General features: G+C 49.5%; 1 protein-coding gene across 2 annotated transcripts; it reads left to right on the forward strand.

The window, feature by feature from the left end:
- The first annotated feature begins 207 nt into the window (after positions 1–207).
- Positions 208–18,082, forward strand: TFRC (transferrin receptor). Of its 2 annotated transcripts, none has more exons than XM_038146581.1 (19): positions 208–427; positions 3,682–3,752; positions 5,714–5,927; positions 6,514–6,733; positions 6,922–7,065; positions 7,803–7,896; positions 8,270–8,392; positions 9,607–9,702; positions 9,846–9,985; positions 10,355–10,524; positions 10,834–10,953; positions 11,532–11,617; positions 11,731–11,794; positions 12,132–12,199; positions 12,557–12,624; positions 13,011–13,092; positions 13,707–13,931; positions 14,397–14,537; positions 14,803–18,082. In XM_038146581.1, the coding sequence occupies exons 2-19, from the start codon at positions 3,720–3,722 to the stop codon at positions 15,043–15,045; spliced, it is 2,331 nt and encodes a 776-aa protein (XP_038002509.1). In that variant the 5' UTR covers positions 208–427; positions 3,682–3,719; the 3' UTR covers positions 15,046–18,082. The 2 variants fall into 2 exon arrangements, with proteins under 2 accessions (XP_038002509.1, XP_038002508.1); XM_038146580.1 differs by lacking the exon at positions 208–427 and adding an exon at positions 472–2,250.
- Positions 18,083–18,155: the final 73 nt, after the last annotated feature.

The following is an 18,155-nucleotide window of genomic DNA, read 5'->3' on the forward strand; positions in this document are numbered from 1 at the left end:
GCTCCATTGCTCAGGGCTACACAACACTGCTTTTGAAGAACCCACATTTTAAGGTATTTTACCACCAAAACCAGCTGAGGTGCAAAAATGTCTGAGTTTCTAGAATGTCAGCTTTCTTCTCTTTTTCCTGGCACGTGTAGAAATGGGGAACCGACTGCTGAGCACACGCACGTTGCGACTGGGAACGGAAAACACCTGCAGCAAGTGTCTGCCAGGGCGGGTCGGGCTGGCACCTCCCCTGCTCAGCCGGAAGGGAGGCACAGCGAACCGGGGCCGCGGGCCGGAATAAATCCGTTCGCCGCCTTCCTTGCTTGCACTGCGGCATTGCTCCGGGGAACGTCCGGAGCCCGAGCGCTCCTGCAGGTGTCCCTGCTTTGGCGGGACTCGGTGTGGAATCGCTGCCCTGCGCCTGGCACGGTGTGCACAGGTAAAGGAAGCTGAGGGCTTGGTGGGGGGAGCCCAGGAGGAACATAAAAAACAGGGCAGAGCTGCGACTGCTTGCCCTGGGTTACGCTTTGCTGAGCAGCAGGCTGCATCCAGGCTGTTGTGGTGAGAAACTATCTGAGCATCCAGCCTGCAGGACTGATCTAAACTCTTTCTGAACCCCCTTACACCTTGGGCTTCCACCAAGGCAGCAGCCAGTGCCTCGTCCCACTTCCCTCCCATGACTGGCATCATCTCAGCTGGTGAGGGATGAAGCTAGAGAGGAGAGAGCCTGGGCACTGCAGCTGAAACCTCCTCTGGTAAACAGAACTGGCAGGTCTGCCAGCACATTTTGCCTGAGAGACGCTTTACAGACCGGTCTCCAGACGTCCACGTCGAATTTCAGGTCTAGTTAATCCCCCTTTTATCAGCGCAGGAATGTATTACTTTTCACCAAACTTAATCCTCTTTGTAGTCATGTGTTCTGCCAAACTACAAACTTTCTGCTCCCATCCTTCTTTCTTGGGAGAGGATTTGAGGCAATAATCCGGGCCTACTGATTTATTTTTCTAATGAGCAAGGGACAAATGAGCGCAGTACTGCAGAACATGCGCACACATGAACCTTGAAGCATTCTGTAGCTGTGACATGCTTTTGAGGGATGCCCTGAGCTGAAGGACTGAGGCTGGAAGCAGTGACCTTCTCTCACAGTGGGCCACAGTCTGTGTCCTGATGCAGGCTGTACTGTGTTTAAGGGCTGGAAGTCATAATACCTGCCATGCTTCCCATTGTACAAATAAAATAGCAATCTGTGCAGCCCAACACAAAGGAAAGGCACCTCGGGTGTCTCTGCCCATTCAGATCTAAAAAGGCAGCCCTGAGCACATGAGACTTGCTGGGACCTGAGGATGCTGCGAGCCTCCCAAGCCAGAGCAAGTCCTGTGTCTTGTTTGCACCACCCAGGGAGGAAAATATTTTTCCTGCCCTCATCCCTCAAAATGCTGAGAGGGTGGGAATGCTAAATCTGTGACCCACTCCTTCTTCTACTGCGGTACAAGTAAGCCTTCCCACGAAGAGTTGTTAACCCTATCTCCCTGCCCCACTTCCAGCCCTTCCTGTGGGGAAGCTGCGACTGACTTGGTGTGCAGCCAGTGAAACACATGGCACTTGGCAAGTGGCTCCTCCACCGTACCAAGGGCACCTAAAGGCAATTTATAAAGCAAGCAGCTTCTTCTTTTATAAAGGAAGTAGGTTGTAGTGAGGAGGGGACCAGTCTCTTCTACCATGCCTACAGTGAGAGGATTAGAGGAAATGGCCTTTAGCTGAGATGAGAGATTCAGATTAGGTATTAGAAAATTGTTTTTCACCGTTTTAGGCACTGCAATAGGTTTCTAGAGAGGTGATGGAGTCGTGACCCCTGGAGTGCTTAAAAGGTGCTGGGTCACATGGTTTAGTGGTTACAGGGGTGATGCTGGGTTGATGGTTGGACTGGATGATCTTGGAGCTCTCCTCTATGAGTCTGTGCTTCCTTACGTTCCCTCTGCGCCGCGAGGCCAGGTAGGGCACACAGCAGCCACACGCCCGAGCCCTTGGGTGGGCTGCGCGGGCGGCGGGACGGGACCCGCAGCAGCAGCAGGAGCAGCATGAGCAGCCGCAGCGGGAACGTGCTCGGCAGCAGGGAGGCGGCGCTTCGCCCTGCCCGACAGGGGCGTTCTCCTCCCGATCGGGGCGTTCCGAGCCTGGGCCGCGCCTGGGCCAATCCCGAGCCGCGCGAACGCTACTACGGGCGCCGCAGAGGAGCCCGGCGCGGCGCTGGAGCTGCTGCGGGTGAGCGGGCGCGGGGCCGCGGCGCGGCAGAGGCGGAGGCAGAGGCAGGCCGGGGAGCGGGGCGGGAGGCGAGGGCAGAGGGACGGAGGGAGGCAGGCAGGGAGGCGGCGCGGGGGCCGCGGGGGCGCTGGCGGCGCACGGGGCCGCGCCGCATGCGGCAGTGCCGCGACCTTGAAGGGCCCCGCTCGGCGGGCACGGGGCTGACGCGCCGGCCGCCCGGCGCCCGCCCGCTTATCTGGCGGCCCGCAGCTGGGCCCCCGTGGCGATACCGGAGCCGCCCAGCCCCGCGAGGTGGCTGCTCAATCGTGCTCGCTTTTCTCTCTTTTCCTTCTCTTTGCCGTGTTTCTGAAAGAGCGGGGCCTGGCTGGAGGGGCTCGGGGAGGCGTCGCGCACCCGGCCAGCATCCTCACCGGGTGCGATGCCCGCAGGTCCTTTGTGCTTCCCTGCGTCTTCCCGGGTTTCCTTTTAGCAGACCCTCCACATGCTCAGTCCACTCGTGCCCTGGTAGGAACCTGCGGCCTCAGGCTGTCGCTTGGGGAAGGCTTCTCAGATCTGTCGGGGTTTCACCTCCACGTGTTCTTGCCCTAAATAAAAGGTGAAATAAGCAATGACCACTGTTAACCTTTGATCTCCAAATAAAACCGTGCAGCGCTCCCGCGTGTAGAGCTAATCCATGTGCACCTGAAGACCAGAGCGCCTATTAGCAGCGGCGCTTGAGGGCATACTCAGGTTGCTTGCTCCCAACCTCAGCACCTGTCTGGTCATTTGCTAAATTGCAAGCCTTTTTCAGGAAGAAATGGAGAAGTAAATCAGCTTCAGTTTACCTTTCAGATATACCTTTACCTTTTCAGTTTACCTTTGCTGTTTGCAGAGAACTTAGAATTTTAAAAGTTGCTGAAATTATTTTGGAAGGATGCTCTTAGCGATTTTCAGAGACTTTTCAAGACAGAAATTGCCTTCACAAAGTTGTAGAGAACATAGCTGTCTAGGAGGGATATTCGTGCTGCTTTGCCTTATGGCCTTGTGTGACTTCTCTCTTCCTGTCATTGAGACGGAGCCCAGGAACCTCAGATGTCTAGAGTCCGTGGTGGCAGTTGAGTAAATGCCTCTTGCTAGCATTCCCTAAATGGAGATGTCCCCACCATTAAAAAGACCCTTGGCTGAACTTAGCCATTGGAGAGTGTATTCCTCGTTTGTATGCCTGTCAGTATGCCTAAAGTTCAACCAAAAGAGTTGACTGGAGCTTATCATTGCCATGGGAACTTCTAGGTTGCATTCAAGGTTCGTGCAGGTTCACTAATGTAGTGACTTAGGAGGAAGTATGCACAGAAAATCCATGGGCAAGCAGTGCACTCGTGGCAGTAACTGACCTCATGTGTGTAGCGTAGTGGCAGGGGAACAGCCTAACCTTGTTGTATTCTGAACTTCTAGGGCTTTGGTGAAGTTGTTTCGCATTTGTCCAGAAGGCAATGGATCATGCCAGAGCAGCAATCTCTAACTTGGTAAGACATGGTACCCCAATGCTGTTTGTCTCTTGGTGGGCTGACGATACTGCAGAAGAAAGGTTCGACATCTGTGTATGAGATGGTATCATATTATTTTTATATTTTTCCAGGTAGTTCATTATCTATTTGAACATACATGAGTTGTAGAATTGAGTATAGCTATCCTGTACAACAGGTGGCTATGTTGATGGAAATGTTTGAAAGATATCTGATGAGTAGTGAGCTATGTTTACTAAAAAAAATATCACTACTTATCAGTCTTGGAGAAGATGATGAATCCAAAGCAGCGTTAGGTGCTGCAGTGTGGGTGGTGAGCCAAATGTCACTGCAAGTAGCTGGCCATGATAAGGAAGTGGCTCAAGCAGTTCAGTGCTGGTGTGTTTGTCGTTAGTTGCTATCGTGTTTTGGGTCTCTGGGGGCTGTTAAGAAAGCGGGGGTGGGCCTTGAATAAAGTTGCAGAAGGAAGTGCTGCTGAGGAAGCCGTTCAGATGCCTACTGGGACAATCAACATGTGTTCTATTGTTACTTGGGGGGGTGGGAATTCAACCACGAGTCCAGCTTTTGAAAGCAACCTGTGCTTGAAACAAATGTGCAGGAACTTGTTCAGCCAAGCCTGCTGGTCCTAGAGAGCTTGGATTGTGAAATGACCCAAGGCTAGAACTGAGAGTGTGGTGGTTTGGTCTCTGAACAAGAATGGTTGATATGTAGGGTTGGGGCATGTCCTCTGTGTGAGGACATGCCTCAGGTGTGAGGGAAGCCAAGCTGTGGAGCAGCTGAGCAGGGAGAGTGTTAGGACAGACTGCAGTGTTGCCCTTTGCAAAATATGAGCAGGCAGCCACTTCATCGAGGGTAGCGTGGGTCAGAGGGGAACTGCAGGTCTGAAATGACATTGGTTTCTTTTGCCCAAGCAAGCAGATATCTCATCGCTTCCAGCTCTGACCTATAGTGTGAGAGTGAGCTGAGAACTGTGGATGAGCTGCTGAGGTTCTAACAGGGCTTGGGTGCTCGTTACCAGCTGCTTCTCCAGTACAAAGGAGTGTGCTGCTCCCAAAGCTATTCCTTTGGCCTTTTTGCCAGTCTCACACTACTCCCCAGCAGAACCATGGCTGCAGGCAATTTCAGCATCTCTAATGGAAGCAGAGTGGTTCTCCCAGTGCCTGGCTATGCCTGGAATTGAGTTAATCTGAGCAGCTGCCTTGTGCATGGGCTGCTGTTCAGTGGGGGGCTGGGCTGTGCCTTGCACCTGTTTAGAAAAGTGGGCTCAAGACTGGAAGCTCTGCTTGGGCGGCGGTAAAAACCTGTCAAACAGTGCCAGTTGTTGGTGGGTGCAAGAGGTGTAGCCTCAGCTTTCATGTTGGCTGAGGTAGCATAATGCCCAAGGGTCATCTCTCTTCAGCCTAGCTGCCTTGTAATACTATCTTATGTGTAATAGTGTAATTTAAGGGTAGCCATAGGGCAGTTTAATACGAAATTATCCAGGTGCTGGATGAGAGTATTTACATCAAAGTGGATGTGGCTCAAAGGCCCACGAACAGTTGCTTTCTGTTTCGTCTGTGTTCATCAAAGTGTATATTGTACACAGTCAAGTCTTCTCATCTGTGCTCTGCTGATTAAAACCAGGAGTTTCTGCTTGAATCAGCCTCAGCCATGGGGTCACGTGGGCAATGCTGATGCCATTGGCCGCTTCATATCTGTAAGACTCCAGGCTAGACTCTGATCAGTGTGGCTCCAAACTTGTGCAGGGTAAATGGAATAGACTCTGGAGACCCTGAGTGGGTCTGAATCTTAACTGTGTTTCAAGCATCCATCTTGACTTACTGACAGCCCAAACGCTCGCTGCTCTGGAGCAGCTGCAGATGGACCAGCAGTGTTTGGGTTGGAGCACAGGTGCAGCTGACTGCAAGGACTGCAGGCTGGTGTAGCCAACTCTTCCATCTCCTGACTGCCTTTCCACACAGTTTAGTGGCGAGCCAACATCATACACACGCTTCAGCATTGCCCGGCAAACGGATGGAGACAACAGCCACGTGGAGATGAACCTGGCTGCTGATGAGGAGGAAGGAGGGGAAATTGGGAGACCAGAGCACCTGCATGCCAGCATGCCTCCTCCACGGAGGAATGGCAAGAACCTCTGCTTCGTAATCATGGCAGCTGTCCTCCTCCTTTTGATTGGTAAGGAAGGGTGGGTGGCGACTGCATGAAGTGGACTCCAGCATTGAGTGTAATCTGAGGTTGTTAAATTTCAATCTGTATTGTTTTCGGAGATAATTCAAAAACTGGGATCCAGGCCACAGCCTCTTGTCACTAAGTATGTCTAGATCAGGCTTATGGTACAGCACTGGCACAAAGAATTGTGGAGTTTGATTGTGGAGAACTGTGACTTAGCTGAAGGGAGAACTGGTCCATGTCAAAGTTTTGGTTTTCCTTCCATTAACTCCTAACACTTCTGTAGAGATATGGGTCAACAGATGAGTAAAGCCTTTGGTACTTGTCTCTTAAGGTTTTAACAATGCCATTGGCCTAAAGTGAGCATTTCCCTTTCCAAGTGGTGCTGGAGGGACTCTGCCAAGTGCAAGATCAGATTTACAGTGCCCCTTAAAGCATGCCAGCTCAGGCAAAATGTCAGGCTGCATATTTGTCTGTGCTTGGGTAAGCCAGCTCATCAAAAATGGTGAGAGCAGAGATGTATCTCAGCTCTGAAGCTGTGTGGTGGGGTTCAGTCATCTTTCTGCAGCACAAATACCTGTTCTGTCCACAGGGTTTCTGATCGGCTACTTGAGTTATCGTGGACGAATGCAGAGGGTTAACAGGTGCCTGGATGGAAGTGGCAACTGCGAGATGACTCCTACTGCATCTTACTTCTCAGATGATGGAGCAGAGGAAGAAGAGGTTCCCGGACCGCGCATCTTCTACTGGCCTGAATTAAGAAACATGTTGTCATCTAAACTGTCAGTTGCACGTCTTGAGGCCAACCTGAGGTAACGGTTCCAGAAAGTTTATCTAGAGCTTTGAGAGAGGCCCAGCCTGTGAGCAGAACTTGGGCTCGTTTGGAGAAAAAGGGCCTTATGTAAGGTGGTGTGTTTTAAACTCAGGCTTAAATGGCTTTGCAGGCTGCAGTGCAGCCTGGTGCTGTAGCCTAAGCTATATGTATATCTATTATCTACAGGCAAAGAGAAGGTAAGAATTCTTTTGAAGCTGGCAAGTTTGAAGATGAGAGCACTGCCAGCTACATTCATGACCAGTTCACGAGCTTCCACTTGGATGACGTGTGGAACGATGAGCACTATGTTAGGCTGCAGGATAAAGGCAGGTATGTTAAAGCAGACATGCACATCTCATCCACGTAGCATGGATACCTGTAGTCTTGAGCAAACGTGTGATTTCTGCTCAAAATTATGTGAAAATTGTGAGCAAATTACCACTCTGCAAAGTCAACCTCGGTCTAGCCAAGCAATAACTGCTCCTGCCTATTCTCAAGATTTCTAAATCCAGAGGGTCTGGAAGCAGCACTCTGGATGTTTCCTGGAGCAGCTGTTTCCTCCAGGTGTGCTTAGGAAGTGGAGAGAAAACAAACTTGAGTGAAAACTCAGCTGAAAGGCAGATTCCCTGTGTCTGAAACTGCTGGCACAGGTGCCTCTGTCTTGTCACCCAGACAGGGCTGCACACCTGGCAGTGGCTCCTCCAGTAGCCCAGGAGGGTGTCAACAGGCATTGTGTTGTCTGACAGCTCACACCCTCGTGTCTTGCTTCCCCTTTTTATCAGGGGAAATTACTTTGCTCAGCTTCTCTTAGGAGGTGACTGAGAGACTTGGAAGCAGATATTTTTTTCTGCTACTAATCTTAGAAATCAGCCTTCATTAATGTCTCTGACCAACTCCAGAGATTTTTGCATGGAAGTGCTGGGATGAGTCTGCCTGTTTTGGGCTCCATTGACTTAATCAGAATTGTTAGAGCACAGACTGAATACAGTCAGAATACTAACTCACAATACTGAGCTAATTAAATTCTTGTGTGAAAGGGTTTAATGCTGTCTCTCTACATTTAACAGTAGCAAGAACCAAGTGTTCATTATAGAAGATGTTCAAGAAGAGTTGGACAGTCCTGATGCATACGTGGCATACAGCAAGAGCGGCACAGTTTCTGTAAGTGACTCCAGAAGAATCCTGGAAATGTGTCTGTACCCGTAGAAAATAAGTCCCTTTAAGACAGGAGTGTATAAAGCCCTCCCCAGTTAAGAGAGCTGGGTAGGGTGGTCAGAATGGGGAGAGAGGAATGGGCCCACGCAGTATTCTTACTGCAGCAAGATGCAGGAGTAACTTTAAACTTCCCTGCTGGAATCCAGACAGGAACCTTGGCAGAAGCACTGCTCCAACAGGTGTCTTGCACTGCATCAGTTTACACTGCTGAGCTTCAGCTCCCTACTCTTAACAGGAGTCACTGTTACCTGAAACAGCCTGCAGCCTCTGTCTTGCTGACTGAGGACTGCTGCATTCATAACCAGTGTTTCTCTTGCAGGGCAAACCCATCTATGTGAACTATGGACGGAAAGAAGACTTTCAGAAGATACAAAATTTGCATGTTTCAATGAATGGAACTATAATCATCTTCAGAGCTGGAAAAATAACCCTTGCTGAGAAGGTAAGCAGTGTCTGCCCCAAAGCCTGGCTAGACTTGGCAGCAGGAAGCTATGCTTCCTACTCTTTGAGGTGCAGAGGTATGTCTTTTTTAGGTCTGTAGAACTCCTGTATGTAGGATTGTTCTGCAGGCCTGGTCTTGCTTGTTTGCACTAAAGCTCCACGTGCAGGTCTGGACACTGAGGCTGAGCAGAGTTTGTTACTGTTCATGGTGCAATTCTTCTTGGCCTCAGGCAGTTTGCTGGAGCAACCAGACCTCTGGAGTGGTGGGGCTGGGAGCCAGCCTGGGAGCAGAGCTGGCTAATGCCACTAGATACAGCCATAAGGCTGCCAGAAGCAGGACAGCCTTGCCTCCAGGACACCTCTTGCTGCTGCAGCCAGATACTTTCAAAGTTTGGCTGCAATGTGTCACTTGGGCCCTTGCTGAGTGTTCCTTGGATCACATGGAAGGGCTGGCACTGTGTCCAGCTGGTGGCCATGCATGCTGCTGTAGCGTTCCCTCTGTAGAGAACAGAACCAAAGAGCCAAGCAGGCTAAAGGATCCAAGTGTTTCTATATGCAAGCCTGTTCCATATCTGACCCAGAGCTGCCCCTCAGATGGGTGCTCCTAGGGGGGCTGGGGCACAGGACCTTTTGCAGTTGGACTCAGCCCTGTCTGCAGGCATCTGAGACAGGTGGAGCCAGAAAGTGCTTCTAAAAAATGTGGTCACTGGTTCTCCAAACCCATTCCCACTTTCCAGACTGGTGTCTAGCTGTAAAAGAGTGTTTGTACCGGTGGCATACCAGAGCCAGGTTGTAGGTGTGTTAAACAGGGACCTGGCTAATCCATTCTGCCACCATTTTCTGTGTGAAGGTGAGCCTCCAGTGGCTGTTTGTCTTGAGACTAACCTAATCTTGGGAAAATGGATGGAGCATAATCAAAATTAAATAATATTACATTTTAAGCTGCTCCGAGGAGCAAGTATGAGCTGAAAGAATCATAGACTGAGATACTGTGGTGTGTCCTAACTGTTCAAAAGGATGTTAGACACAGTTTGCCTGGAGTAGGGCTGAGCTGCTAGGATTCAGCTGCCTTGTGTATCTGTCAGGTAGCTGTTTAAATCTGTTGTGGAGTTGGGCACTGAGAAGCACAACCTTTCACACCATTACTCCATGTTCTTGCCTGGACTCCCCTTGCTTGCAGTGCAGATGTACACTTAATGTTTCTCTTTGCTGCAGGTTGCAAATGCCATGAAGGAAGGAGCAGTTGGTGCCCTGATGTACCCGGGCCCCTCAAAGGACAGGAAGGCAGATTCATATGCCCCCTTTGGACATGTGAGTATGTAACTGGTTCCCCTGTTTGTTCTTGAGAACCTCTCTGCCTGGGGGCTGCAGCCTGGACAGTCAAGCAGTGCCCTTGTGTAGATGAAAATTGTTGGACTCTGGTGAGACTTGAGGACTCCTCTTGCTTTTCACAGGCCCACCTTGGAACTGGAGACCCTTTCACCCCAGGCTTCCCTTCTTTCAATCACACCCAGTTCCCACCAGTGGAATCTTCTGGACTACCTCAAATTCCTGTTCAAACTATCTCTAGAGAAGCAGCAGCCAGACTGTTTGGGTAAGTGTTTCTGCTGTCATGCAGGCTGTAGCCTCTTGCCAGGAGTGAGGATGGTGTGAGGTGCTGTGAGACAGAGCTCTCTGCTGCTCTCTGCTGTGTGTGGCAGGGAGCATGTTCTGGAACTAGCTGGAGAAGAGTCACTCATGTCCATGTCTCATGCCTTAAAGATTGAACTTAATCTAGTGTTGGATTCCTCTGGGCCTCTGCATTGAACCCCTCTCTGCATAATCAGTGGTACAGAACTGCAAACTCTCTGAGGCAGGCCCTGAGCAAGGTTGCCCCTGCAGTTGCAGGTGTGCATTTTTCACACAATAGCTAAACGAGGTCAGAGCTGGATAATGAGTTCAAAGGATGTTCTTTTTCTCTCAGAAAAATGGATGGAGACAAATGCCTTCCGGAGTGGAATGCTGATATCATGGGATGTAAGGTGACAGTGAGCAGCAGCAGCAAGATGACAGTGAAACTGACTGTGAACAACGTCATAGTGGATAGGAAGATTCTGAACATCTTCGGTGTTATCAAGGGATTTGAAGAACCAGGTAACAGCAGCTGCATTGTGGCTCAGTCTTGAGAGGAACCCTTCCTTTTCTGTGGTCATTGGAATGGGACAGCTGCTCCCAGACAGATGACAGTTCTTTCTCAGCAGAACCAAGGCCTTCCCCTGAGGATCAAAGAGAAATCTGAACCGTGCTGCCAGGGAAAGGCTAATGAGAGCACTCAGTGTGCCAGATTCAGGGATCAGACTGCAGACTCTCTTCCTAGTACAGAGGCTGAGAGCTGCTCTTCTCATAAATGGTATTTGCGGTCTGAAGCTTGCAGCTCAGGTCTTGATCTTGTCTCCTTTACAGACCGGTACGTTGTGCTCGGAGCCCAGAGAGACTCCTGGGGGCCAGGAGCAGCCAAGGCTGGAGTTGGCACTGCCATCTTGTTGGAACTTGTCCGTGTGATCTCAGACATGGTGAAAAATGGTAAATATTTGTGAACAAAAGCACGAGGGTGGGAGGTGATGCAGGTCTTGCTCTCTGTGTGTTAACACTGGAGAGCCCAGTTGCAAAGCAGCCCTTCAGAAGGGAATCTACAAAGCTTCCTGAGAAGCTGTTACTTGTCCAATGCAACTTGTCTGCAGTGAGCATTCACTTCCAAGGGCCGGCCTGTATCTGGTATGGCTCAATTACCAGCGTGTCCTTGGATAACACAGGATGCAAACCTTAAACTTGAGCTATCTGTTGGACAGCCAGGCCCACAGTGGGAAAACTGAAGTGTCTGACCAGCTGGAGCAGTGGGGACTGCATAGTGTGAGCACACTTGTCTCCAGGGTTAATTTTGGGCTCAGGCAGCTAAACCAAACAGAGTGGAAATGCAGACAGCATTGTTCTCCTGCGCAGTTCTGCAGCATGTGGGGGCAGGGTACAGTGTCCGTGCAACGTGCACATTTCTCTGCAGCGGCGCTGTCTGAGGAGCAGGCAATTCATCATCCCAGGCCCGCAGTGCTAATCTGCATCTCCATGAGGAAAGGGCAGACCTCTCAGTCTCTCTCTCTTTACAGATGACTATAAACCACGGCGCAGCATTATCTTTGCCAGCTGGAGTGCGGGAGAGTATGGAGCTGTGGGTGCTACTGAGTGGTTGGAGGTACTGGCTATTTAATAGAGTTCTGCAGGATGGCTGTGCAGTTGTTCCTGTGGATTAAACATTCTGGTATTGGGCTGCTTCTGCTCATTACTAAAATACTTGTTTTGTTCTAGGGGTACTCCACCACGCTGCATGCCAAAGCCTTCACTTACATCAACTTGGATACTGCAGTCCTGGGTAACCTGCTACTCTTTCAAGTACTTCTTGAAATTGGGTGGGACTAGAATAGCTTGAACAGACATCCCTTAACCTCTAGGAATGGGGGCTGTGCCAAGAGGTGGCTGGTGAGTGTTTGCCTGAAGACTGGCATGACTCCATTTATTCTCCTGCTGTCATTGAAGCCGGGAGGCTGGTACAGCCTAAGCCATGAGGAGTCAACTCTGCTAAAGCCCAGTAGACTGTCCTGTGTCTGTTGAAGGTCCTTAGGCAACTGTAGCTGCAGATCAGGGGTGGGCAGCTCTGGCAGTAGTGGTCGATTGTGACAGTATGTCAAATACCTTTTCATTTTTTGCAGGCTCCAAAGACATCAAGATTTCTGCTAGCCCGTTGCTGTACTCATTGCTGGAGACAATTATGAAGAAGGTGAGTTAAAGGGCATTGATCTGATCAAGGTGACTGTGGTTTTAAGGGGGAACTGAAAGCAGACAGCGGTGTGCTGGGTCACATTGCCCACTTGAAGGAGAAAGACCCATTGAGGAGAAAAACCTGGGATTCTGAAGGGGCCCTGTCTGAAATCATCTGGGCTCTAGGAATTGCAGTTCACACATGCAGAATCTAAAATCAGCAAATGCCACAGTTCAGTGACAGATGTGCCAGTGTGGAGAAAAGGTGTGCTCCCCTGATCTACTCTGGCATCTGCACATCAGTGTAAGCTCCAGGATGGAACTAGAAGCCCAAGCAGATGTCAGAACAAGTGCAGTGATTCTCATCTCTGTGCAGGTAAAGGACCCCGCAAGCGAGTCAGGATACCTGAGTAGCAGACTTGGCCTTGACTGGGTAAAGAAAGTGTAAGTATTGTCATTCATCTCTTTCATCTGGAGAAAGCAGATCTCCATGAAGGAGCAAACAATATGGATTCTGCTGGAGTGCCATACTGCTGTCTGGGGTGGGCTTTGCCTTCTGACGTGGGGTTAGGCAAGTGTTAACAGTACAGCACTAACTGTGCTGCCCGCCCCAAGCTGGCTGAGGCAGCCCAGACACCTTCCTGCAGGACAGGAGCAGCCTTGTACCAAGTCCAGGGGCAGGGAATGGACAAGTAGGACCACGGATTTGGTTGGGACTCCTTTAGTCTTGTCCAGAGTTCTGTTGGCTCAGAGCTTCAATTGTAGAGCATGTAGCTTTTCTCCTGGGTGCCCAAACTAGTTGGTAACTACTTGGTGCTTATTTTCTGCAGCGTTCCCCTTGATCTGGATAATGCAGCGTTCCCTTTTCTGGCCTACTCAGGAATCCCAGTGGTTTCCTTTGGTTTCTACGATGTAAGTAATGTGTGCTTGCTGGTGTGCTCATTCCATGCAGGGGATATCTGCTCTCCAGGATGGCAGGGCAAAAGGTGCTGTCCAAGCTCAATGTCCTTGCAAGAGCCTCTCAGAGGGAGGACGTGCAGCCTCTGGACCTGGTGGCTGTGGCAGTACTTGCTGTCAAGACTGTTCCTGGGACAAGGCTGGCCTACAGCTTCTGTTCCAAAGTACTGAATACTTGCAGGTTTTTGGGGAGAGGGGTCACTGCTTTTCTGGAGGCTCAGATGTCAATGAATCAGTAGCTAAAAGCAATAGAAAGATGTCAGTCTGTTGCTGCATCAGTGAAAGACTGTTCTACAGCCTGCTGGTCATCGAGCAGAGGGCATTGTGGAAGCAACATCATTGCCCTGAGCAAGTACTGAGCAGAACATCCTGCTGGTCACTGGAAGCTGTCAGGGATGAGATAGAAGAGCTTCCATTTCAGTGCTTTGGAGTTTTGTCACTTGAATCTTTGCTCCTTAACAGCACAGAGAGATGGGATGTGGTGGAGGTAACAAATAACCTTTGGTGGGGATGAAAAAGTCTAACTGGAAAAGCATTCTTGGCTAACTTCAATACCTTCTTTCTTGCAGGAAGGTGACGAGTATGCCTTTTTGAGCACCACTGAGGACACTTTGGCTAACCTGAAAAGGAAGACTGACAACTTGTATCCTCTCATGCGTACTGCTGCAGAAGTTGCTGGACAAATAGCTCTCAGGCTGACCCATGACCACGAGCTCTTCCTGGACTTTAATAGATACAGTGACGAATTGCTATCATTCCAGGAGAAGCTTTCGCACTTGAATCCCAAAGTGAAGGTTAGAAGGACTCTGGGTTCACCAAATCCCTGATGATTATGGGGCCATGTGCTAATAAGGCCCCATGCCAGTGGATACAGCAGGATGGACACCTTTACCCTTTAGACATGAAAGGGTAGCAAAGTGTGACCAGAATTGATGTTCCTTATAGAGCAGTGCAGGCAGAGTAGCTGTGGCAGACAGATTTAGCTGATCTGGATGTCAGGAGCTCTTGAGGAAATGGATGTGAACAGTTTCTTCTCTGGTTATCATTCACAGCACAATGCAGCTTTTCATCTCATTTGCACCTTTGCTGAAAATCTACAAGAAACTGTGGGTAGGGAGTGACCTTAGAAGAGCCTGCCAGGAACTTGTTCTGCTACTTGGCTAAACTGCCAAAAAAAAAAAAAAAAACCTAACACTTTCTTTTGGTAAGAGAGCAGCAAAAGAAGAAAATCAGGTTTGCTAACAGCTCCTCCCTTGCAGGAACTGGGGCTGACCTTGAACTGGCTGTATTTTGCCCGTGGAGACTTCCAGCGAGCTGCAGTTGCACTGAGAAGAGACATCGAAAACAGTGACAGGGAGAACAGGATAGTCCGCAGAGCCCTGAATGACAGGATGATGAAGGTGGGTATCTTCAACTGGTTTTTCTTCCTTCACAAAGGAAGAGAGTGCTGGCTGGGATGGGCCTTTCCCTAAGGGGCCATGGGCACTGTGCAGACTGGTGTCTCCTCCACTTGCTTAGTGGCAACATGATGGCTTGCTCATGAGAGAGGGTCTGGCCCTTGAAGAGCTGCTGTGGAAAGGGCTGAGTGGGGATCAGAGGTGGGCAGATCAGGAAAGAAAAACTTGGGAAGTGAGAGTATAACCCTCTATTTGCACCTCTGCTCAGGTGGAATACGACTTCCTCTCTCCATACCTCTCACCAAAAGATGCTCCCTTCCGCCACATCTTCTTCGGCAGAGGCAGCCACACCCTGAAAAGTCTGCTGGAGAACCTGGAGCAGCTGGCAGACAACAAGACCAGCGTGGATGTGAATGAGGTGAAAGAGCAGCTGGCCCTGGCGACCTGGACCATTAAAGGAGCTGCCAATGCTTTAGTGGGCGATATCTGGAATACAGACAACGAAATCTAGACACGGCAAACACCTGGATTACCCGTCTAAGGTACAGGAGAGCTGTGTGCTCTCACAGGGAGCACAGCTTCCTTCCTGGCCCTGGTCCCAGCAGAGGGCCTTGCTGTGTAGATCTAGTTCCACCTATAGCAACACACACAAACTCCCTGTACCTCAGATTAGGCATTGGCATGATTTTTAAATGGCAGCTTCTTGCAGATTTCCAGTACCTTATATATCGTAAAACCTAACCAAACCCCCTGAAACCTAACTGAAACCCACTTCCTAACATGGCATTACTTTCCTGTAGATATTCTGGCAACAAAACGTTTTTGACCAAAGTTGAACGTAAAATTTAAATCTCACCTAGACAAATTCACAGGAGGCAGTTTTGAAGCAGTACTAAGATTACCATGAAGTCTCTGACCAGGCTCCCACCTAACCTCAGTCCAAACCGGTAATGTACAGCTGCTCCAGTGTACTTAAAAACTAAGAGCTCAGGTGTTTCCTGAACTGGTACCTTGAGTGGGGAGGTACCTCATCTATTCAGGCTTTTAATTGTTGGCCACCTAAACCTAGTGACAAAACAGGGAATGGATTCATCTGAACATTTTTAACAAGGATCCCTTCTCTGGCAGGGAGCTGCAGTTCAAAAATTAAACAATGTAGTAATAGCCCGCAAGTGCTGGATTATCAGCAAGCTCTGAAGTGCCTGCCTGCCTTTACTCAACAGCAGGGTCCCAGTGACATCTTGCAGGCTTGCTTCTGCCAAGGCAGGTATCAATACCCAGGGAAAATGACCCAAAGATTATCCAATGTCCCCTTGATATCCTCGGCTGGCACCTCAGCAAGTCCTGCAGCAGCAAAGTCTTTAGACTGGCACTTCAGACCTTGCTGCCTCAGGGGCCTTGTTTGAAATCAAGTCTCTTGCTGGCCAAACTCTGTTTGACTGATGTCATTTTGCAGGTTGGCTCTTGTTTGGCACTGAGATATTTATTTCTTTATTTATTTATCAGTGACAGTGTTCACTATAAATGGTGTGTTTTTTTATAGAAGATAATTATCGGAAGCAGTGCCTTCCATAATTATGACAGTTATACTGTCGTTTTTGAATAAAGCAGCATCTGCTATTACAATCAAACATGATACTGGAACTTTGCATTTAAAATAATCAAAACAAGACCCTCAAAAAGTTTTGGAAAACTAGCAATTAAGCTTTCTGTGGCGAAAACACCCCTCTGGAAGAAACTTGAAGGTGCAAACCCTGGTAGTGAGTGTCCAGGTTTTGCTCCAAAGTAATTCTTAAAATGCTGAAAACCTGGGTGGAAATTCCAGTACTAGAAATTTGTCTCCCTTGCAGGGTTTGTGCCCCTCTGTGGGCTTCAGACTTGTTCCTGCTCCCCTTTCTGGATGCCGTGTGCTCTCACAGGGAGCACAGCTTCCTTCCTGGCCCTGGTCCCAGCAGAGGGCCATGATGTGTAGCCCTAGTTCCACCGGTGGCAACACACAGAAACTCCCCGTACATCAGATTAGGCATTGGCACAATTTTTAAATGGCAGCTTCCTGCAAACTTCCAGTACCTTATGTATCATGAAACCTAACTGACATTATCGGGGGCAGTGTCTCCCATAATGTGTAAAGAACAAGGTAGTTTTTGCCTACCACAGTGTTATATCGGAGGCAGTGACCTCCATATGTTGCACTATGGGTGTATGTAATTATCGGGGACAGTGTTTCCCATAATTGTTCTATGCTTATCACGCAATGTCATCTGCGAAGCTTGATGGTTAGTATCTAACATGGATTAATTTCCTGCAGTCCTATTTTTTCACTCTCCTGTGGTGATGCAGATACAATCTTCAGTCTGTTATGTACATCCTTAGACACTTCCTTCTCCATAGGCTGAACTGTTTCAAATAGCTGTGCTGTCTTGAATTGGCTTCCTGCCTTCAGTCACGAGAGTGGTGCTTGAGTGTTTAGTGGAAACTAGGCAAGTTAGACTGTGTGCTTTGTGGTGTTGTAAACTTCCTTCCAATTAGTTACAAAGACCTGAGGAATTAAAGGTGAGTGTAGGGCTTGGGGCTGACAGCTGTCTGGAGGGCTCTGGTCACTGCTCTGGATGGGTACATGTAGCACTTTGGGAGGCTGGCCTGCTGTGGCACTGGGAGGGTGCTGGTGTGTGTGCGTGGGCTGCTCACTCTCCAGTTCTGGCTGGAAATTCCAGTCTTGCCCCCTTGGGTGTTGAATGGAGGGAGGAAAATCAGTGTCAGCTTTCTAATGGTGCCACTCTGCTGTGTGACCTGAAGCTGAGCACCACTGATGTGTGACACCTGCTAAACTGCACTGCCCGTTCCCAGGGGCCGTTGCCTGTACTTTGCAGTTTGATTTGGCATTTAAACCTAACCCGCAGCTTAGTTTTAACCTAAACTCTGCAGTTTGATCTGGCATTTAAACCTAACCTGAGCGAGTGACCTGAGCCCCAGCAGTAGTAGGAAAGAACACTGCTCAGCTGGAGCTCTGCAAGGAAAGGGCAGGGACTGGCCCCCAGCCTTGTTACTGAGCTCAGTGCTCCCCAGCTTGGAGGGCTGGATTTTCATCTAGAAACCTGATGCCCAGGCTTTTGCAACTTGTTGCTCTTCCTTAGTTTCTCTTAACTCTCTAACTTCCTACAGCCCTGTCTGTGTTAGTGTTTTCTCTGACGTTCTAGTTTCTAGTGACATTTCTCTGGATGGCATCTAAGAGCTGCTGTCTGGGAGTCCTCACTGTGGTGTTTGCATGCATCTTGATGTCAAACTTAATCTTGTGCTTTATAGCCAGCAGAGAGAGACAAAAGACAAAGCTTGTCTCCTGGCTAGGCAGCACAGCCGTGACTACTGGGATGTTGGGATGCCTTGCTCAGTGCTGGCATCTGACTGCTGTGGGGTGCTAAACTGTTTCTGGATTTACCTGCTGTTTGCTTGAATAAAGTATTTTTGAAGCTTGAACACTCAGTTTCTCTTGTGGGGTTCTGGATTACCTGCTGTCTGCTTTAATAAAGATGTTGAAGCTTGAACACTCACCGTGGCTTGTGACTTCTTGCAAAGCCATGATGCTGTTGGGGCATTGGGGTCAGGGGTGAGCTTGGACAGCTG

Source organism: Motacilla alba, chromosome 9 (genome assembly GCF_015832195.1).
Source record: "Motacilla alba alba isolate MOTALB_02 chromosome 9, Motacilla_alba_V1.0_pri, whole genome shotgun sequence".
Classification (NCBI taxonomy): Eukaryota; Metazoa; Chordata; class Aves; order Passeriformes; family Motacillidae; genus Motacilla; species Motacilla alba.